General features: G+C 42.8%; 1 protein-coding gene across 1 annotated transcript in view; it reads left to right on the top strand.

Moving 5' to 3' along the window:
• Window positions 1-17,796, top strand: part of ANKS1B (ankyrin repeat and sterile alpha motif domain containing 1B) — a 1,816,017-nt gene extending 1,798,221 nt beyond the window's left edge. The window contains exons 26-27 of the mRNA XM_042781827.1: window positions 13,590-13,757; window positions 17,689-17,796. Of these exons, the coding sequence (XP_042637761.1) occupies window positions 13,590-13,757; window positions 17,689-17,796 (276 nt within the window). The remainder of the gene's footprint in view (window positions 1-13,589; window positions 13,758-17,688) is intronic.
• The last annotated feature ends 5,417 nt before the right edge of the window (window positions 17,797-23,213 follow it).

Below are 23,213 nucleotides of genomic sequence, written 5' to 3'. Positions count from 1 at the left end.
ATTGCCCAACCTTCCTTCCGAGGAGTGGCTGGTGGGTTTGAACCGCCAGCCTTCTGGTTAGCAGTCAAGTGCCTTAGCCACTATGCTACCAGACCATAGGACCCCAGGAATTTCACTCCTAGGTATATATCCAAAAGACATGAAAGCATAAACTCAAGTAGATGCTTATATACCAAGGTTAATTCAGCACTATTGAAAATAATGAAAAGGTGGAAACAACTAAGTATCTATTAATGGATGAAGCGATAAATAAAATGTGGTACATACATACTATGGAATACTATGCAGCCAGTAAGATAAATGAAGTCTTGATACATGCTGTAATATGGATGGAGCTTGAAGACATTATGCTGAGAGAAATAAGTCAATCACAAAGGGACAAATATTGTATAACCTCTCATATAAAAAGACAAAAATAGGTAAATGTATAGAGATCAAAGTTTCTTAATGGTTACCATGGACAAGAGGGAGAGGGGAAAAAAAGGTGCTTATTCCTTATGGAGGACTGAAGTACACATTATTGTGGTAGGAAAATGCATTGATTAAGGATAGGATTTCATAGCCAATTAATGTAATCACTGTAAGTTGTACCCCTGTAAAAAGTTGAATTGGCAAAAGTTTTGTGATAGATATATTTACAACAATCACATCTCCCCCCAACTCCCACCCCCCACCTCACAAAAAAGACAAGCTACTACGGCTGCTTACATACAACCAAACACCTCATGGATTTGGTTCCTTGGTTTGGAGGTTTAGGGCCATGGTTTTATGGGACATCCCAGTCAGTTGGCCTAATAAGGTGTTTAGTGCTTCTGTTCTACTTCCTAGTTCATTAGGTAGTGCCTGGGGTCTTAAAAGCTTGCAAGCAGCCATCCAAGGCACAGCAATTGATCTCTACTCCCCTGGAACAACAGAGGAAGGAATAGAAGGAAGAAATGGAATGTGTGGCTAATTGCCTCCAAGAACAATGCCTCTATTGCCAAGAGACCAAAAGAACTGGATGGTGCCAGCTACCGTTACTGAACATTTTCATCAAAGTTTCCATGGAAGAATCCTGATCAAAAGGGGGAAAATGTAGAACAGAATTTCAGATTTTCACAGACTTCACACTTTCTAGAGCCATGGAGGGTGGATGAACATGGAAACTGTTGCACTGGAATCATCTTTAAATCTTAAACCAGGAATGTCTGCCTTGAACAGATATTGTCTTGAGATTATTGACATGAGATTAAATGTGTAACAGCAACCCAAAAGATTAGATAGGAACCTTATGGGGCAGTGAGTTTATGTTAGTGGGGGAGGAACAACTTCGAAAAGGTCGGGGAGAATGGTTGCACAACTTGAGGAATGGAATCAGTGTCCCTAAATTGTTCACGTAGAAACTGTTGGATTGTTGTGTGTTCTGCGTGTATTCTCAGCAACAAAAGTTGAAATAAATTTTAAGTTGAAAAAATAGAAAAACTGCATATATAAACATTCATGAAATATAATAAATAAATAATTCATAAAATGACATATTCATAAAATATGTCAAAGTATTTGCCTATATATAAGGAGCTCTGGTACCATAGTGGTTTAAACAATCAGGTGCTACACAAAAGGTCAGTGGTTTGAACCCACTAGCCCCTCCACAGGAAAAAGACGAGGCAGTCTGCTTCCTTAAAGATTTACAGCCTTGGAAACCAATGGGGCAGTTCTCCTCTGTCCTAAAGGGTCGCTATAAGTTGGAATCAACTCAATGGCAGTGGGTTTGGTTTTGGTTTGGTTTGTATATAAGTGTACATACATATATATATATATATTTGGTTTGGCTTGTTTGGCTTTTATATGTTGTTGCAGTTGTTAGGTGCTGCCAAAGTTGGCTCCAACTCACAGCAACCCTGTGCACAACAGAACATAACACTGCCCAGTCCTGCGCCAGCCTCACAATCCTTGCCATAGCCGAGCCCATTGTGGCAGCCACTATGTGAGTCCATCTTGTTGAGGGCCTTGCCTTTTTTTTGCTGACCCTCTGCTTTACCAAGTATGACATCCTTCTCCAGGGAATGGTCCCTTCTGACAACATGACCAAAGTAGGTGAGACGAAGTCCGGCCATTCTCGCTTCCAGGGAGCATTTCGGCTGCACTTCCTCCAGGACAGATTTGTTACTTCTTGCAGTCCATGGTACTTTCAGTATTCTTCACCAACACCACAACTCAAAAGCATCAACTCTTCTTCAGTCTTTCTTATTCATTGTCCAACTTTCACATGCATATGAGGCAATTGAAATCACCATGGCTTGAGTTCAGCGTACCTTAGTCTTCAAACAGACATCTTTGCTCGTCAACACATTTTAGAGGTTTTTGCAGATTTTCCCAGTGCAATACATCATCTGATGTCTTGACTACTGCTTCCATTGGTGTTGATTGTGGAAATAAGTAATATGAAATCCTTGACAACTTCAGTCTTCTATTTATCATGATGCTACTTATTGATCTAGTTGTGAAGATTTTTGTTTTCTTTATGTTGAGGTATAATTCATACTGCAGACTGTAGTCTTTAATCTTCATCTGTAAGTGCTTCAAGCCATCCTCACTTTCAGCAAGCAAATTGTGTCATTTACGTATCACAGGCTGTTAGTGACTCTTCCTCTAATCCTGATACAGATATATATATATATAATTACATTTATATATTATTTATATATTTTTAATGTGCCAAAACTATATATAGTAGGCTATATCCCACTAGTGGAAGTTTTTTTTAAATTCCTTGTGGTAAAATATATACAACAAAAAACCTCGTCATTTTAACCTTTTTTTTTTTTTTTTTTAATTCATTTTAACCATTTTTAAGAGTTCAATTCAGTGGTATTAATTACATTCATCGTATTGCGCAGCCATCACCACCATTTCCCAATGTTTCTTATCACCCTAAACGGAAACTCCGAGCCCCATAAGTAATAACTTCCCGTTCTCCTCTTCCTCCAGCCTCTGCTGACCACTAATAAACATTGGTCTCTATGCTTTTCCTATTCTAGACTTTTCACATAAGTGGAATCATATATTTATTCTTTTATGTCTGACTTATTACAATGTTTTCAAATAATGTTTTTAAGTTTATTGCTGTCATAGCATGTATCAGAACTGTATTTCTCTTTATGACTGAATAACAGTTGTTGTCGTTGTTGTTATGTGCCGTCGAGTTGGACCCGACTCATAGCAACCCCTCCTTGGGTTTCTGAGGCAGTATCACTACAGAAGTAGATTACCCCATCTTCCTTTCGAGGAGTGGCTGGTGAGTTTGAATCGCCAGCCTTCTGGTTAGCAGTCAAGTGCCTTAGGCACTATGCTACCAGAGCTCCTGAATAGTATCTATCGCATTTTATTTCTCCATTCATCTGTTACTCTACCTCCACTTGGTTACTGTGAATAATATACTGTAATGAACATTAATGTACAAGTATCCAGTAGAGGAATTTTTATTTTTTTCTTTATTCTTCTATATATTCTCAAATTTTTCTACATATAACCCAAAACCAAACTACCTGCCATCAAGTTAATTCCAACTTATAGTGACCCCCATTGGGTTTACAAAGCTATAAATCTTTGCAGAAGCAGACTGCCTCATCTTTCTTCTTCAGAAGCTCCTGGTAGAGTCAAACCACCAACCTTTGGGTTAGCAGCCCAATGTCTTAACCACTACACCACCAGAGCTCCTTTTTCTACATATATTCCTGTTATAATTAGGGGAGAACTTCACCTCATGACCCTTTCACAGTTAACACTAAATAAGCTGTCTGCCACTTTGATCTCATGTAACCACATAATGAAGTCTATCCTTCATTTACTATGATGATTCCAAACACCAAACCAAACCAAACCTGTTGATAACAAATCTACTCCTAATTGTAGCCACCCTGTAGCACAGAGTAGAAGTGTTCCCTAGGCTATTAAAAAACAACAACAAGAAGCTGTCTGCATTTGGGCCAGTTGACATGTCAGTCCCAGCCCAGATAGGCATCTTAGCAGAATGCATTTTCTTTATTTCTGAGCGCTGGACTATGGTTGGGCAATATTTATCTTCTAGAAATGTATCCTGTCAAGTTAAATTCTGGCTGCTACTTCAGAAAACCAACTATACATAGAGCTGAGAAGATGTCAGTGAGTTCAGATTCTCCAATTTATTTTTGCCTCAATGTGGGTGAAGCAAGTTGTAGGCTAGGTTCACCCCAAGTGTTCAGAAACAAGAAGTATAAGCAAAACACAGCCAAAAGGGGAACAGGGCTTCGTTCTGGAGACTTCTGTGCAAACCTAGATTGAATAACACCTCTGTTTATCTTCAGCCCCCATGGGATTGCATTTGTTCTGCATCTGTCTACCAGGATCTGCCTGTGGGAGGGAAGAGAGAAGGAAAGGCCACCCATATTCACCCTTATCTCACCCTTAAGGCAGAAGTCCCTTATCTTAGGCACCTTCCTCTCTTCCATTCATCCAACAAACATTTGTCAAGCACCTGTCTTATAACTGTGGTTGTTGCCAGGTGTTGTCCATTCAATTCTGACTCAGTGACCCCTCGTGATACAGTAGAACTGCCCCATGGGGTTTTCTTGGCTGTAATTGTTTATAGGAGCAGAGCACCAGGTCTATCTTTCACAGAGCCACCAGATGGGTTCAAACCGCCAGTCTTTCAGTGAGCAGCCAAGTGCTTAACTGTTTGCACCACCAAGGCTTTAAACCCCAGAAGTGCAAAGTTGGATGAGACTAGAGCCCTCAGGAAGCTTGGTGGAATCAGGCCTATAAAAAGAAATAAATAATAATAAGTCATAATTAAAAGAATCCTAATAAAAAAGGATACACCCTCATTTGATTAAAATGCAAAACCCACAAAGAGATATTAAAGAGAGAAAAATCACCCACAATCCCAATACTCAGTGATAACTACTATTAACATTTTGATGTCATTCTTCTGTATGAACATATAAAATAGTTATCAGATATGTGTGTGTTTTTACATATAATTTTATATGCAGTCCTATAACCAGTTTGGTAAATGACTCAGCTATCACTTGAAATGGCTGCCTAGTATTCCATTATATGGCTTTAGGTAGTGTATTTAATCAGTCTATTCATGAAAACTTTAAACAACACTCTAATGGATATTCTTTGCACATATGTCCTTGAATTTTTGACCCTAAAATATTTCCAAGCCAGGAATTTCCAACACTGAAAAATCCTATCAACACACCTGTAAATATAAATTAACTCCCTGGAGTGGCCAGAGCTTTTCCCAAGACACAGATTGCCCAGTGTGAGGGCACAGTCTCTCCAATAACAAATTGGTAATGTGCGGGCTGTAGCCTCAGCGTCTGGGATGCAGGAGGATGACAGAGCCCACGTCTTTGTCTCTCCCTGAGCCTTTTTGGGAACTAACAGGAGCTTAGAGAATCCCTTCATTCCCCTGCATCCTTCAGTGAGCCTGAACCAAGCAACAGGACATAGCTTCTGACACACAGAAGGACCTCAGTAAATATCCTGGTGATGTTAAGCTGCAGTCCTAGCTGCCTTGAGGAGCCCACACTCTGGCAGTAAATTCAAGCTTACCTGCAAGTGTCTCCAGTTTTCCTAAGAAGAACAAGCTTTGCATACCCTCTTGGTCTATGTACAGGTTTCTTATGAGCACAATTAAGTGTTCCAGAATTCCCGTTCTTTACAATGTTACCCATAATATGTTATGATCCACACGGTCCAATGCCTTTGCATAGTCAACAAAACACAGGTAAACATCTTTTATTTTGTATGTTTGAAACATCTTTCTGGTATTCTCTGCTTCTAGCTAACGTCCTTCTGACATCAGCAATGATGTTCCTCATTCCATGTCCCCTTCTGAATCCAGCTTGAGTTTCTGGCAGTTCCCTGTCAATGTACTTCTACAACCACTTTTAAATGATTTTCAGCAGAATTTTACTTGTGCTTGATATTAATGATATTGTTCAATAATCTTTGTGTTCTGTTGGATCACCTTTCTTTGGAATGGGCACACATACGAATCTCTTCCAAAGTCAGTTGGCCAGGCAGCTGTCTTCTACATTTCTTGGCATAAATGAGTAAGTGCCTCCAGCACTGCATCTGTTTGTTGAAACATCTTACTGGTCATCCCATCAATTCCTGGAGCTTTGTTTTTCACCAGATCCTTCAGTGCAGCTTGGACTTCTTTCAATACCATTGGTTCATGATCAATGCTACCTCCTGAAATAGTTGAACATTAATGAGTTCTTTTTGGTACAGTGATTCTGTGTATTCCTTTCATCTTCTTTTGATGCTTCCTGCATCATCCAATATTTTGCCTATAGGATCCTTCAATGTTGCAAGTTGAGGCTTGAATTTTTTCTTGAGTTCCTTCAGCTTGAGAAATGCCAAGCTTGTTCTTTCCTTTTGGTTTTCTAATTCCAGGCCTTTGCACATTTCATTATGATACTTTGTCCTCTCAAATTGCCCTTTGAAATCTTCTGTTCGCCTCTTTTACTTCATTTCTTCCATTCACTTTAGCTACTCTTTGTTCTGCAGCAAGTTCCAGTCTCTTCTGACATCCATTTTGGTCTTTTCTTTCTTTACTGATTTTTTAATGACCTTTTGCTTTCTTCATGTACGATATCCTTGATGTCTTCCCATAATCATCTGGTCTTCAGTCGTTGGTGTTCAATATGTCAAATTTCAAATGGACTCTAAATTCAGGTATGATATACTCAAAATCATATATTGGCACTTGTTGACTTGTTTTAGTTTTCTTTAATTTCAGCTTAAACATGCATATGAGCAATTGACCGTTCCAAAGTCAGCACCTGGCCTTATTCTGATTGATGACATTGACCTTCTCCACCATCAGTATAGTTGATTTGATTCCAGTGTATTCCATCTGGTAAGGTCCATGTGTATAATTGCCATTTGTGTTGTTGAAAAAAGGTATTTGCAATGAATAAGTCCTTTGTCTTGCAAAATTCTATCATGTGATCTCCAGCATCACTTCTGTCACCAAGCCATAATTTTGAACTACCAATGAATCTTGTTTCCACCTGTTGGATTCCAATTACCAGTAATTATTGGTGCCTCTTGATTGCATTTTTTATCAATTTGAGACTGCAGAAGTTGGTAAACATCTTCAGTTTCTTTATCTTTGGCTTTAGTGGTTGGTGTGTGAATTTAAATAATAGTCGTATCAACTGGTCTTCTTCGTAGGCAAATGGATATTATCCTATCACTGAAAACACTGTACTTCAGGAAAATTCTTGAACGTTCTTTTTAACAATGATGTTTCACCATTCCTCTTCAATTTGTCATTCCCACGTAGCAGACCATGATTGTCAGATTCAAAATGGCCAATGCCCATCCATTTCTGCCCACTAATGCCTAAGATAGCAATCTTTATGCATTAATTTCATTTTTGACGACTTACAGTTTTCCAAGATTCATACCTCATACATTCCACATTCCAGTTATTAATCGATGTTTGCAGCTATTTCTTCCCATTTTGAGTCATGCCACATCAGCAAATGAAGATCTTGAAAGTTTTACTCCATCTACATCATTAAGGTTGACTCTGCTTTGAGGAGGCAGCTCCTCCTACCCCATTTGTATTTTGAGTCCCTTGAAGGGCTCATCTTACAGCTCATCTTCCATCTTATCAGACAGTATTTCATTGCTATTCATAAGGTTTTCAGTGGTCAGTTCTCTCAGAAGTAGACTGCCATGTCCTCCTTCCTAGGCTGTCTTCATCTGGAAGTGCCACTGAAACCTGTCCACCATGGGTGACCCTGCTAGTATTTGAAATACCATTGGCATGGCTTCTAGCATCACAGCAACACACAAAGCACCACAGTATGGCAGACTGACAGACGAGTGGTGAAAAACGTGATGTAGCAATTATTAACCCACAGATCAAAATCCCTGGGGGAAGCAGGGAGGGAAGGACTTTTAAAAACCAGGAAAGTCCCTTCCCAGAGAAGCTGACTGCCCACTGGGGGGCTTTTCTTCATTGATGTGGCCCCCCTCCCTTCATCTCAGAGCAGCTGCTCGAGCTGGGAGTATCACCCCATATCCCTCCTCATCCTTGGAGCAAGCCAGGGTTGAGAACCCCTACCTGGATGGTTCATGTCAACTCATACAGGACACACTTTGCCTGGAGGCTACCTCTCAACTGGTCCTGGCCTGAGACCCAGGCAAACTGCATAGCCTTCAGGTGTATTCAGCCAGCAGGATTGACAGATTACCTACAAGCTTCATTATTTAGTATTTTAAACTTTTTTTTTTTTTTTTAATTTTTCTTTAACAATTTCTTTCTCTCAAGAATAGTCCTAAGATGTAGTAGTGGTCAAGAGCATGGCGTATCAGGCCACGTGGATTCAAATCCCAGCTTGGCCAGGTGCTGGTTTCATGAGCAAGTTATATAACCTTTCTGAGTTGTAATCATCTCACATGCAAAATGTGTGTAGTGATAGACCTATAGAGTTGTTAAGATTAAATGAGATAGTCCATATATAGCATTTAGCAGGGTGCATGACACAACAGTTTATAATAAAACTTAGCACTGTCATTTGCTTAATCGTTTCAAGGCCAAATTATTTTCTGCTTTTAATTTTTTATTGAAACTATGTTTTCAGTAAAGTAAGGCATTTTGAATGAAATAAAAAATTGCTTTGAGGTCATATGGATTTTGACACAATTAGTGGGACACATATGTCCCAAAGGGTCTCTATTGCTAGGGTTGGTGGGATGGGGCTCATTTCTACAGATTCTCACAGTTGTAAAGGCCCCCACCAGCTGGCAGCATACTGTAAAAGTGGGAAAGCTGTTTCCCACTAAACCCCAAAGGTAGAAAATGTAGGTGGGTCATGAAGGGGTTAAGTAGTAGTATTATCAATTTTTTTAAATAACAATTCAGTGCACATATATTAGTATCTTCCTTTTATAATAAGAAAACTGAAGCTTGGCACATGCTTATCCCACTAATCACCTGCCAAGCCCCTAGAAACACACTCACACACACGTGCGCGTGCGCTTCTTTTATTGGTGTTCTCCATAAGGCAGAAAATACTCAGGGTCCATTGCCATAGTAAATGTGACCCTAGGCCAGAGACTCACGCTGAAAAGGACAAAACAGTATCTTCCAATAAACTATGTGAGGCAGGAGCCAAGATCAGATAAGGTTAGTAGTTATAGCATTTGAGAAAAGTGAGGAAACGAATGTAAAGCTAAGTGAGTTTGAATTTATGCCCAAGGGCAGCAGTGACTAGAGATGAGAGTGTGGTTATACTGACTTAAAAAGATATTCCAGCTCTGTGTTTTGGCTTAGCCAAAGCATATGTGAAGGGATACCTTAATGCTTAGAGACCCTGTGACCAAGGTGGGTCACAGACATCAGTGGCGTCCTCACAGCCAGGACATAGGGATGGTGTCTCCAGGATTGGCCTCCTTTGATGAAACACTGTTTACCACAGTCTTAGCTAATGGTTCCCCTACATGCTGCCTAGAACTGAGGGTCAGCCTTCTTTGCCATCAGGTAGTATTCTAGTTATCAATGCTTAACACGCCACCCCAAAATTTAGTGGCATAGAACAACATCAGCTGTATTATGGTCACTATTTTGTGGGTCAGGGATGTAGGGAGGACACAGTTTAGTTCCTCTCTACTCTGCAGCTGAGCACTTAACCACTGCACCACCAGGGCTCTTGACTTAATAGTAGCCATAATGATAACTGTTATTACTCCAGCTTGCTCTTTACATATTTATGTACTCATTCATTCAGGAAACACATGCTGGGTGCTCACAGTATGCCAAGCACAGCACCAGGTACTGGCTTCCCCACAGTTGCAAAGGTAATGTATTGAGGACAGAGACCAGTCAGCCTTTCACACCCTTTGCACAGCATCACTGGCTACTCCTTGCCAGCCAGCACTGTTGGACTAAGCAAGTCAGGCTTATCCCTTAAGCCTCTCTGGAATTGCAATATTATTTTTGGTCTTTTCCAAGTAAAATGTCCTGCTCTCACAGTAACAATCCATTTTAGAGAGTGGAAATGTGACTAGGAGAAGCGGGAGAAATAAACCAGTAAATAAGACTTTCTCCCCCAGTCACATGGTGCATCCTCAGGTCCCATTGCAAGAGCTTATGCCCCCCTCAGGGGCCTGGTGCCCTAGGTGGGCACATAAATGCCCTTCTGGACATAATAGTCCTGATGTCTCAGTGCCCTGGGGCCCTCCTGACATCCAGCATCAATACCTCAAAACTATATTTGCAAACGATTTAGGAGCAGTAACCATGTGCAACTCTTTGCTATACTGAATCATAAAAGAACACTGTAAGGCATTCTCAAATACAATGAAAGCAAGCTATTGAGGAGAGTGCAGACCAAGCCAGGAGACACCATCTGGCAAGAAACTTTAGCCCCACAGTCTGGTCCGTGTGTCTTGAGCAGTTTCTAACATGAGGAACTAATTAACAGTGAAAGAGCAGAGCGTCTAACCCATTCCCTTTCAAAACCTTTCAGCATAACAATCGCGTGAAAAATCTCGCTTGCTCAAATGAGCATCTTTGACTTTCTTTTAAAAGCACAGGTACTTTAAGTCTCACTTTCAGGAACTTGTTTCTAGGTTAATGATAAAAGAAATTCATGCTCATTAAGCTCTACCATTGCTGCATCTAAAGACAGCACGTTATAGCATCACTGAATCTCACACTCAACACTCCCCCTTAGTCCAGTTTCCCACTCAGCACATGAATATCTCCTATGTATCTGAGATACAGCCATCAGCCATCTCCCATGGTCATGGTGAACAAGAGCTTAGAGCTTCATTTTGAGATTAGAGAAGTCACACACCCTGGTCTACCTTTCAGGAGCACCCAGCAAAGAATTAAAAACAAAGCTTGACAATGATGTGAGCGCCAAGTGTAGGCAGTTGAAAGGGCTCAGCCTTCTTTGTGCTGTGATGGTCAGAGATGTCTCCCTGTCCTCCTCCACTATCATTTGTTGGTGAATTACTAATTTATGAGTCTGACTCATCCTGGGAGACAAACATGGGCTCAGTGTTCACTGTGGGGACGTGCTGAGCTTCCTGCACACTCACTATCACCAACAAGCAGACATCTTGTCTTGTAGGGCCGTCATTTCTTAACAAGTAACTCAAAGGAGACAGACACATCCTTTGTTAAACCAACTCTCAGTCTCAGAAGCATTTTCCCCACTGGTTTCTAAGACCATGACAATCTGGCATTGATCCAGGAACCCATCAGCCTCTTCCATATGGTCCCTGAAGACCCTCTCCTCCTCACCCATAGTTCCAACGAATTCTCCCCAGAAATATGAGAATTGAACTACCACATTGTCTTGGGTGAGGGCAAGGTATGTAGAGAGGATAGGAACAGGCTGTAATATAAGCATAAGCAGAATACTATTTCTGTGATTTGAAAAACTATGAGTAAACATTTATCATAATCTGAACTTGCAACAAGCCAGGTCTGCTCTCGGATGGTAGGGTAATATTTTATTTTTATTGTGGTAAATATATATGTATAACTAAACATTTCCCAGTTCAGCAATTTTCACTTGTATAATTCATTGACATTATGTTTCTCTTGTTACACAACCATCACATTAACAGAAAAAAGAGCTCTGGTGGTGTAGTGATTAAGGCACTTGGCTGCTAACCAAAAGGTCAGTGGTTCAAACCCCCAGCCACTCCATGAAAGAAAGTTGAGGCAGTCTACTTCCATACAGATTTACAGCCCTGGAAACTCAGTGGGGGTCACTATGAATTGGAAGTGACTCGATGGCAGTGAGTTTTTTCATTTGGAATTAACAGAAATTCAGCATCCCCTAAGCAACAGCCCCCCCCCCCTTTCTCCCACCTCTGGTAACCACTAATAAGCATTGGTCTGTATACATTTGTTTATTTCGTAAAAGTGGCATCATATAATAATCGCCATTTTGTAACTAACTTATTTCACTCAGCTTAATGTTTTCAAGGTCATCCATACTGAAACATGCTTATTTCTCTTTATGACTGATACTCTATTGTGAAGGTCCCTGGGTGGTACAAGCAGTTTGTACTCCTCGAAGCTGGCAGTTCAAACCACCCTGCAGCACCAGAGAAAAAAGGTTTAGTGATCTCCCATTAAGATTAGAGCCAAGAAAGCCCTCTGGAACTCTTCTACTTGTCACACATGCGGTTATCATAGTCAGAAGTGACTCAGTGGCAGTGGGTGAGCTCTTTGCTTTTTGTTTTTCAATAATCCATTGTATGTATATATTGTTGTTGTTGTTAGGTGCCTTTGAGTCAATTCCAACTCATAGCAACCCTATGTACAACAAAACGAAACACTGCCTGGTCTTTCTTCCTAGTGTGTCTTAATCTGGAAGCTGCACTGAAACCTGTCCACCGTGGGTGACCCTGCTAGTACTCAAAACACTAGTGGCATAGCCTCCAGCCTCACAGCAACACACAAGCCACCACAGTGTGACAAACTGACAGACGAACAGTGGATATATATATTGCATTTGTTTATCCATTCATTGGTTGATGGACATTTAGGTTGTTTCCACATTTAGGCGATTGTAAATAGTGCTTCAGTAAAGACTGGTGTACAAATTCGGTGCAGTGATTTTAAAAAGGTCCTTTTGAGAAAGTCCTCTTCAGAGACCTAGCCTGTGACCAGTGCACATACTGTGACCTCGGTGGTGGTGTAGTCAAGAGCCTGCCTCATGGAGGTCAGACAGTGTCATATCTCAGTGAGAGAGAGCTGGGTGGAGCTGTGCTTGGGAGAGAAGGCAGAGATCAAAGATACATATCTGGAGAAAGGAAGCAAGCTAGACATCATCTTTAGAAAAAGACTGACCAGGGGTCCATGGGGAAAAAAAAAAAGTCATCCCAGGCAGTGCTTGGCATGGCATTTCAGCCTGACAGAATCTCCTGTCTCTTGCTGATTTGATGATAAAATATAGAGTGGACCCATGGGGAGAGCAAAAGCCTCAAGAAATAGACGGATAATTGGCTCTGTTTGAGCACTGTCTGCATGTTCACTGCTGTAACTGTGAGACGCCACAGCAGCATGACTAATGCCTCTCCCCTCAGCCTAAATTAGATTTTGATTGTGTTTCGTAGATGTTCACTGAATCACAGATGTTTGAGGTAAAAAGAGCCAAACTTCTCAGGAACACTTCCTGTGGAGTGAGTGGGCTCATCCTCTCAAGCCTAGCTAAGGCTCCCAGACCTCAGCCGAAGGACAAGCTAGCTCCCATGACCCAGGAGCAAGCTAGCAGAGCCATGTAATGGGGTGGGCCTCCTGGGGCCCAGTGGGCCCTGTACTCATGGGGTTAAGTGGGGAACCATAACTTAAGGTGGCTGTAGCATGTGTTACATAAGTGATTTATGGCTTTTATAGAACTGAAATTGGCATCAGTGTCCTTTTCCTAATGAATGTTCACTGAATCACTGCTGTACCAGGTGTAGTAGTTGAAGGGCCCCTGCTAGTTCACCTCCCACCGTGTTCCCTCAGCCCTTCCACTAATCTGACATGCAGTGTGCCCGTAGGCAATGCTTTCTCATTTTTCTTGCAGAATTTAGCCTACGAAATCATCCTAACGCTGGGACAGGCATTTGAAGTCGCTTACCAGCTAGCACTACAAGCAAGAAAAGGGGGACATTCCTCTACACTTCCAGAAAGCTTTGAAAACAAACCTTCCAAACCCATCCCCAAGCCCCGTGTGAGCATTCGCAAGTCGGTGGTAAGTAGAAGAGATACAGGTGTTCTGCAAAGCTTGAGCAGGAGGGGGAGGGGTGCTCCCAGGGCCCTCGCAGGGTGTGGGTACCATTTAGAATCAGGCCTGCCCTGCTTCATCCTTGCCCTGGGCCGCCTCTGGCTTGTGTGTGCCATCGTCTCATCCTGGTTCTAGCAAAGCTGTGGGGGACCACCTGCCTGAACCCAGAGACTGAGAGAAAATTCTCTGTTACCTACAGCAACCCTGTGAGGGGCACTGGGTACTGCTATTACCCTTTTGAAGATCCAGGCAAGAAAGTTCCCTGAGGCTTCAGCTGCCAAACCACTAGCCTCTCACCAGCCCTAGCCTCTGCTGAGCTTTGCAGAGGTGCACAGGGAAGGTGGCCCTGTGCCCAGCAAGAGGGAGCTCTGTGCATAGGCTTGTGGGTGGCCCCTTGAGCTGCTCCACGTTGTGGGAGGTGCTTTCTCCCTGGCAGCTGAGGCGTCCTGCAGAGAGGTGACTGCTCAGAAGGGGTGGTGTCTGCTTTCCTCCAGGAGTGTCCCCCCCTTCCATCCCGCAAGCTCCGCAGACATCCCGTCCTGACAGGCTTTCATGACTTGAGAGCGACCTCTTCTGGGCGTAGCAATTACCCACACGCTGGAAGGTTCCCAACCAGCTTCCCATCTGGCTGTTTTGCATCCTAGAAACTCGGGGACTCGCACAGGGCCGGCAGACATTGCCCAGAATGCACTGCTCTACGCCCACCTCGCCTTCCATCTGTAGCTCTCTCCTCCTCCCCACCTACCCCCGTCCCCAGTGTCATGGGGGAAAAGTACGATTTTTTTTTCCCCACATTTACAGAGAGGCACCTCCCTTTATAACCATGTAAGCTGCTTGTTTGCAGTTTTTTCTGGCCCCAACGCCTTTCTGCATTCTTGGCAACTCCAGTGTCCACAGGAAGAGCCCATCCGCATCTGCTACCTCCGTTCCTTTGCAGCTCACTTCCAGGGAACTTTTCCTCCACCCCTTCACAGCCATTCACTCGGGACTCATGCGGGTTATCTAATTATCACCAATAACCGCACCTCTTCTCAAAATCCTTATTTCACATACTGTTTTTTGACTCCCATCTCAGCACCTACCAGCCCACTGGCTCCCAGTTGTCTCTCCAGCACTGACCTACCTGCAGAACATGAAACATGTGTGTGCAATTTTCTCTTTAACATTTCTTAACATTTCTACTGTGATCTATACCAGACGTCCAAAGTTAGTATGTCCAGAACGGAATGCTTGATTATTCCCTCACAGCGGCTTCTCTCATTCTTCCCCATCTCTGTAAACTGCACAGCTATTCGCCCTGCTACTAAAGCCAGAAATCTGTGAGTCATCCTAGATTCCAGTCTTCCTAACCTTATCCACCCCACCCCTAAAACTTACCTCAGACCCTTCCACTCCATCCACTTGCACTGCTGCTGTTCTAGTCCAAGCTGTCATCAGCTCTCAGGGAAGCTATTGCGCCTCACCTAAAAGACTCCTGCCCACCCCACAACCAGAGGCATTGGCTTAAAAAAATAAATCACATCGTGTTACCTCTGCCCCGATTACCTCAAGCTTAATTTCTCAGCACACTCCCTGTGACACTCAGGCCTTCCGGTCTCTTGAACGTACAAAGCTCACTCTGACCTGAGGCTGCTGTCCCATCTGTTTCCTCCACCTGGAATATTCTCCCCCTAATTGCTACCTGGCCAGCTCCATCTTGTAATTCAGTTTTCAGCTACATGAAGAGGTGTTTCCTGACCACCCACTGTCAGGTGGATGTCCTATCAGGCTCAAGTGCATCACCTGCTTTTAATGTTCTGTGTGACCTTTATTCATCGAGTCAGGGTTTTTTCTTGGTTTTATTGGTTTGTTGTTTGCGTGGTGGTTTTTTCTGACACCACCTGGGCCAGACCGAGGCACTCTGGTGGCACTGTGGTTAAAGCATTGGGCTGCTAACCAAAAGATTGACGGTTAGAACCCACCAACTACTCTATAGGAGAAAGATGAGGCAGTCTGCTTCTGTAAGGATTTACAACCCTGGAAACCCTCTGTGGCAGTTCTACTCTGTCCTGTAGGGTCACTGAGTTGGAACCTATTCGATGGCAGTGGGTTTGGTTTTTGTTTTGAGGACCAGACCCATTGCTGGTGCTCAGTGAATATCTTTGAATGAATTAGTGAGGACCTGTGGATGGATTTGACAAAGATATCTTTATGAAGGAATGGGCTGTAAATGTCTGGGAAGGCTCAGAATGTTTCTGAAATTACCTCTTAGATGAGTGGGTTTATTTTCACTGTGGACCGGCTAAATCTATTCATGGCAAGTGCTTCCATCTGACTTTACTCTGGTCCCCTTAGACTTCTTCCAGAGAAGCACAAAAGACTGGGTGCTATAAAAGCTCATAGAATATTCATCTGAAAGCCTTCACGGGGAAATGTGAAAATATACAATGAATAATAATGTTCTTTACCTGCCTCAAGAGCCTCTCGGCTGGTGTCAAGTGTTCCCTTGCCTTCCACGCCAGCTGCTTATTGTTGAGAAATATCCAGTGGTCCCTAAAAATACAGGAAGCCTGCCCGCCAGCCTGGTTGCTCCAAAGCGCACAGCTCAAGAGAAGCAGGAGAGGCCTTGCGCAGCTAGCTCACTGTGCCCTCAAGCTCCCAAGCACAGCAGAGGGCCAGGGCAGAGGTAGAAACACCAAAGGGTGACAGCAGTTTGGGAAGGAGTTCACCCCAGGCCTTTCCTGAGAGCTAATAGCTCAACTTTCACTCCAGGAATGACCTGTCTTTCTTTGAACCCACAAGGACTGCACCACAGCTGGGTTTGGTTCGAGGCTTCTCCTGGGCTAGGACCTCGTCACCCTCAGGGGCCTCCCCTTCCCGTTGTCCCCTGTGCAGACTAACCACAAGTCCTCAGAGGGCCACTTTCTCTTATCCCTGGGGCTTTGCACATGCTGTTCTTTCCATCTCCTGTGCCCCCCCTCTCCTCACCTCTCCCAGGCAGACTTGTTCATCCCGCAGCTCTCCATTTAGATGCATCTCATTGGTTTATTTTTCTGACAAGTACTTATTGTGTGCCCACTATTTATTGGGTTGCTAGAAGCTTTTCTAAGTTCTGGGGAAACCGCAGTGAACAAAACAGACAAACTCCTGCGCATGAGCCTACATTGTAGTGAAGGATGAACAGATGAAAAAAAAAATGCTATGATATGTGTAGCAGTCAGTACTGTGAAGAATGAAGCAAAAGAGGAATGTGAGTCTCTAGAAAATTGAGGGGGACTGCTATTTTGTACCGGCAAAACAGGGCTTGTTAGAGGAAATATATACAAGGAGGTGATATTTGAGCCGAGACCTAAATGGTATGAAGGCATAAAGCCGACGGTATCTGGAACAGGGCAGAGGCGTGAGTTTGGTGGGCAAGGAACAGCCAGAAGGTGATGTGCTTAGAGCCCAGAAGGGCAGGCAAGCAGGCAGGCAGGGGCCCTGTGAGGGATTGAGTGTGATGGTCACAACCTGGTTCATCGAGTCCAAGAAGCCTCCCTTGGCACCCAGGCATGGGGTCATTGGCCTTCCTATGTGCCCACAGAGTCCAATCCTATACCCCTCTTAGCTCACTTCTCAGGCAGGACTGAAATCTGTTTCCATGTCTGGTCCCCATCTGAGCTCCATGGCCTTGAGGGCAAGAGGGTGTCTCATTCACCAGCCATCACACCCCCAGTTCCTTCTCGGTGCCTGGCACACAGTCAATATGTAGTCGGTGTATGTCACAAGAATGAACAAACGATTCTCACAGACAAACATCGCCTGAGCTCTGCCTGGGCGTCACGGGTCCTCAGGTTGGTCTCCAAGCAGGGTTAAGATGCATGTTTCCCACCTGTGCAGGTACCGTATAACAGGCATCAGCCTTTCTGTTTTAAAGCAGATCGACCCATCTGAGCAAAAGACTCTGGCCAATCTACCGTGGATTGTGGAGCCAGGCCAAGAAGCCAAAAGGGGAATTAATACCAAGTATGAAACCACGATTTTCTGATACTCGTCATCCCCCTACCCTTGTGGTGCCTTGCACGCCAAGCCGTCCCGGAGCAGGCTTTCCTTCACGCCTCCGTTTCCACCCAGCCCCGGGGGAAGACCGCTCTGTTTGTGTGGCCTTGTCATGGGCAAAAGGCCGCTGGCCGTTTCTGGGGAAGTTCTCTCTGCACAGTGGCAGAAAACGCAACTAAGACTTTCCAGCCGCAACCCCTGACAGGCAGGAGTTGAGATGTGTTCTCCCTGACATGCCCAACTCCCCGTCCCCACCACCCAAGGTATTTCTAATGACTCTGCCCCAACACTTGCTTTGCTTGCTTTGGGGTTAATACCTTTTAAAACAAATCAAAGGGGATCTCTAATACTGCCTAAAATCTTGGATCTCTTTTTCACTGTCAACAGTTTTAAAGGTAAAGTCAAAACAGAACTACCCCTATAAAGCATCTGTAAAATCATTGTATCACTGAGTATTGTTTAATCAGAAGGACAAAAACTATCCCCCATGATTGCCAAGAAATTCTGTTTCCCAATTTCTATATTTGTGGATTTTATATGTAATCAACTATGTCAGATAAAGAAAACCTTTACATCTAATGATTGACTCAAAACTTAAGAATGATTTAAAGAAAAAAAAGTGATTTATTATGCACAGAAAAATGTGTCTTGTATTAAATATTTTTATTAAAAGAATGTTTCATTAATGCATTGATAAGAAAACTAGGTTAGTTGTGAGGGATGTTTTTGGTTTCATTTCAAATAATTAAATTTCTATACTGCTACCAAGAAGACTGGCTCAGTTGGGACAAGACTGATGATGCTTCACCAGAGCAGGAGATTCTGGCAAGCCGACTGGCGTCGAACCGAAAGTGCTACTGCAGCCATAAAGCCTGCAAAGATTGTTGTTGTTTTTGTTTTCAATCTTCACAGTGTTTTAAAGAGTATGTTTTCAAAAATAAAATAAAAATAGGGCTCCTGCTGTCAAGATTTCTTTCACGGAAACCTTGTTTGAGAAAGGTGTTAATAAAATTCTATTGCAAAAATTTTTTTCTAGAAAAAAATAAATACAAAAAAAAAAAAAAAAGATATTCCAAAGTAATAAAACTCTTTTCTTGAAACAAAAGTAAATAAATAAATGTTTGCTTACAATTTGATTAAATACAATTTACTTACATTTCTTTAAGCTATTTTAATTTTTTTTAATGTCTCTGTGGAGTATTTGTATGATACCATAATGTATATTTATGTAGAATCAAATTATATAAACAGTACCAATATTATAGAGGAAATTAACATTTTAATGTATATTGTTCTAATCGATCATATTGTGAATCATTTTGAAGTTCATTATAGCGATATTGATAAATTGTGGAATTGTCTTAATGTTTTTATTTTATTAACCAATATTATTTTAAACCTAACTGAGATTATTGGTTATATTCATCAGTTGATGAGTTTTGAAGGATAACTAAATTTTATTTGAAACTGACAAATGTATATGGTTTCAGTTCCGTGTTGAAAAATTTTAATACCATATTAAATTACTTGAACTGAACAGTTCCTTGTACATATTTTGCCTACTCACTGTTGATATGTATGTAGTAAACTGAGAGTAAAATAACACTAAACTATGGTACCAAAAGGAAATTGTATAGGAGCAAAGTAAATAGTAGCTTCGCTGAAACAGAAACATACATGTAAATATGCTTGGGCTTCCAGTTATAAATTTTGTAATTTTTGTCATTATTTATAGCCTATTTAAAAAAAAAAAAAAAGCACACAAAATAAAACAAGTTGTACAGCCACTGGTGCCTGGCATTGTTCTGTGAGCACCTCCCCACTTCCTGTAGGAGCAGAACCAAAGGCCCAGCCTTCGCAGCATCCACAGTGAAGGGATTTTTAATTGGCAAAACTGTTGAGAACATTTGCACCTTTCCAAATTTCAACCTGAGGAAGTTACACTAGCCTTTGAAGCTTGAATTTCAGCCCAAAAACTCCATTGTTTTTGTTTAAATATTAAAAAGGGGTCAAAAAAAAAAAACCCCTCAATGCTGTCAAGTGGATCACGACTCTTAGTGACCCCTCCTTGGGTTTCCAAAGCGGTATCACTATGGAAGTAGATTGCCAGGCTTCTGGTTAGCAGTTGCCTTAGGCACTGTGCCACCAAACCAGCTGCCTAGTCCAAGTCGCTTCCTACTCAGTGCAAACCCGTGTAGTCAGAGTAGAACTGACAGGGTTGTCGGTGGCTGTGATCTTTCAGAAGTACATCACCAGGACTTCCTTTCTTGGTGCCTCTGGATGGGTTTAAACCACCAACCTTTCAGTTAATAGCTGAGAACTGAATGATTTGTGCTACCCAGGGGCATAGCATTAAAAGGACAAGTTGCCGAAATAGAAACTTCTAAGAGAGAGGACCATGAGACTGGATCACTTTTGTATAAACACAACATCATTATCTACATGTTAATTGATTGAGTCTTTCCTTTTCCCTAAAACACATGGGCCAGCTCTAGGTAGCGTGATAAGGAGGCCACGTTAGAAGCACACTAGAAAGCCAGTGATTCACATTCCGTATTCTGTGAACTTCAGGATCCCTGAAGCTGGATCCAAATCGGCTCCTGTCAGAAATCCACACCAAAGCCATCTCTTAGCACCCAGCTCAGCTTGCAGAGACCCCGGGCTTCAAAGCCCAAAGAGCTAAAACCAACCCCAGAGGGATGAGGTTCTCTGAGGCCGAAGGGCAGTTTCAGTCAGGAAAGTTTGACAGGGATTTTAGGTTGTATGCTTCTACTGAGCTGGTTTGGACCTTTTATATCTTTTTTGACACAAAGGGATCAGCGATCCTGATTTACATTTCTGTGGACCAAGTGCTTATTTGTATCAGCTATTCCCAGCATGAAGCAAATGCCTGACTCTAACTGGGATTACTTAAGAGACCATTTACAGGATGATGCAGAAGTTTTTAAAGTGATGATGGCTGAAAAAAAGAGAGAGAGACACTAGTTACAGCATGTAAGTAAGAAGCCCTGGTAACACAACAGTTAAGTGCTCAGCTCCAAACCTAAAGGTTGGCGGTTCAAACCCACCCAGTGGCTCCTGAGGAGTAAAACCTGGCTATCTGCTCACATAAAGTTTACAGCCTAGAAAACCCTATGGCAGTTCCCTGTCACATGGGGTTGTTGTGAGGCAAAATCAACTCAACGGGCACCTAATGACAAACGGGCAGCAAGTGAGGAAACCAGAGGGTGGAGCAGTATCCACTAGGATCCACCCCTGGGCCTGAAGGGAGTGATGAGAGAGAAGGCTGTATGGAGAGGGCCACCCAGGAAGTCGAGGGTTATGGTCAGTTGCAATGACCCTCAGATGCCGTGAAGTAGATTCTGACTCATTACAACTCTGTATGTCAGAGGAGAACTGTGTTCTGGAGAGTTTTCAGTGGCTGGTTTTTTCAGAGTAGATTGCTAGGCCTTTCTCTGGAGGCACCTCTGGGTGGATTTAACCCTTCCAGCCTTTCATTTAGTGGCCAAGCACATTAGCCATTTGTACCCACCATGCAGGGATGCGGGAGCTCTGGTAGCATAGTGGCTTGACTGCTAACCAGAAGGCTGGCGGTTCAAACCCACCAGCCATTCCTCGGAAGGAAGGTTGGGCAATCCTACTTCCGTAGTGATACTGCCTCGGAAACCCAAGGAGGGGTCGCTATGAGTCGGGGCCGACTCGACAGCCCTTAACAACAACAACAACAACATGCAGGGATGCAGCCAGGTATAAAACACAGGAAGTCACCAGGCTTCAAACATCCAACTTACAGACAACTTCTCCTTGCTCTTTAATGTTGCATAAATTTGCTCTCACTTTGAAACAATTGAACCAAACCCTACTTGACAACAAATTCTTCATCACAATCACCTTTGCTTGCACAAAAAGAAAAAAAAAAAAAAAAACTCACTGCCGTCGAGTCAATTCCGACTCAGTGACCCCGCCTTGGGTTTCTGAGGCAGTATCTCTACAAAAGTAGATTGCCCCATCATCCTTCCAAGGAGTGGCTAGTGGGTTTGAACCACCAGCCTTCTGATTAGCAGTCAAATGCCTTAGGCACTATGCCACCAGAGCTCCCTCTTACACTGAAGTAAGGCTAAATAAGAATCATGTGCATCTGTTCCAACTTACTTACAAATTCGTCCTAAAGATTTATTTATACTTAAAGAGATGGCGTAGGAATGGATCTCATTCATAACCCAGGGACTGCCTGTACCCGGACTTCCCACTCCACCCTCCAGCCTGCACTATATATACCCAACTGGAAGCCCCAGTGCAAGGAGCGCATTGATACAGTCCACAGGGCAGAGAAGGACAAGTGGATCTGGTGGGGGGTACAGAAGAGAGCCAGCCCCCATTCTGAAGTAAGATTTGCAGCTAATTTTGTTGAAGGGGAAAATTATGCCATAACCATGGTGGAGTGGGGTGGGGGTTAGAATACTAATAGTATTCAGGAAAGAACTTCAATAACTCCATTGAAACGTTTTCTTTATTTCTTAAATTATATTCTATGATAAATCTGGGTGAATGAACCCTATGAAAATTATGCCTAGTTAATTCATTCATTAGTCATGGGAGTGATTTTTTTTCCAGACACAGCAGGAGAGTTCCGGTTAGAATAATGTTGCTGGTGCATACGATATTGGGATAAAATGAAGCAGGAGACAGCCTTCAATAAAGAACACATAGCCAAATTCCTCAAATTCTCACAAATCAATCAAAATTCACATTTAAACCCCAAATAATAGTGTTAAGCTATTTCTGTAAAGAAATAATTTTTTTTTCCACAGTTATTATTAGGGAAGTAACAGGTTATAATACAGGATCAGAAACAACTCAAAATGCTATTCTTCAAGCAGGACAGCCTCTTCTCAGCGGTGGCTGCACACACGTCTCTCTCTCTAGCCCTCGGCCCCGTGGGCCCGAAACCGCACAGCCTCTGCCCTACTCAAGCAAGCGTTACAAAACTCTTTCAGCTCTGCCAGTGAGTAGCCAGAAGCACCAAAACCTGCCAGTAAGCCTTGGCCCAAAGGCTGTCAGCTTTCTCACTCCATCAGCTGGGAGCTAGCTCACTGCACCGTCTCTGGTCCGTCTCTTGCCAGTCTCTTGTCAGGACTCCAGCTGGATATCCTAGTTCTCTGCTGCTGTGTCTTGCTGTCTCATCAGTGTTACAGTTCTCTGTCTCCTGGGTCAAGGAGGTTCAGTGGACCTCAGGGCCTTTGGATGCTCTCCACTCCTGGCTCATCTTTCTTTCTTTCTTTTTGTTAAACCAGAGCATTTATTATTGATTTGTCTCAAGCTTTGTCTTGTTATCCTCTAATATGCTGTTACAATCTTGATACATGTATTTGTATAAAATGTTGTTGTTGTTATGTACCGTCAAGT

This window comes from Orycteropus afer, unplaced genomic scaffold (genome assembly GCF_000298275.1).
Source record: "Orycteropus afer afer isolate SDZICR_OR568_19922 unplaced genomic scaffold, OryAfe1.0 scaffold00177, whole genome shotgun sequence".
NCBI classification, from domain to species: Eukaryota; Metazoa; Chordata; class Mammalia; order Tubulidentata; family Orycteropodidae; genus Orycteropus; species Orycteropus afer.
Note: the sequence above shows the minus strand (reverse complement) of the source record. Positions and strands in the feature narration are given on the sequence as shown.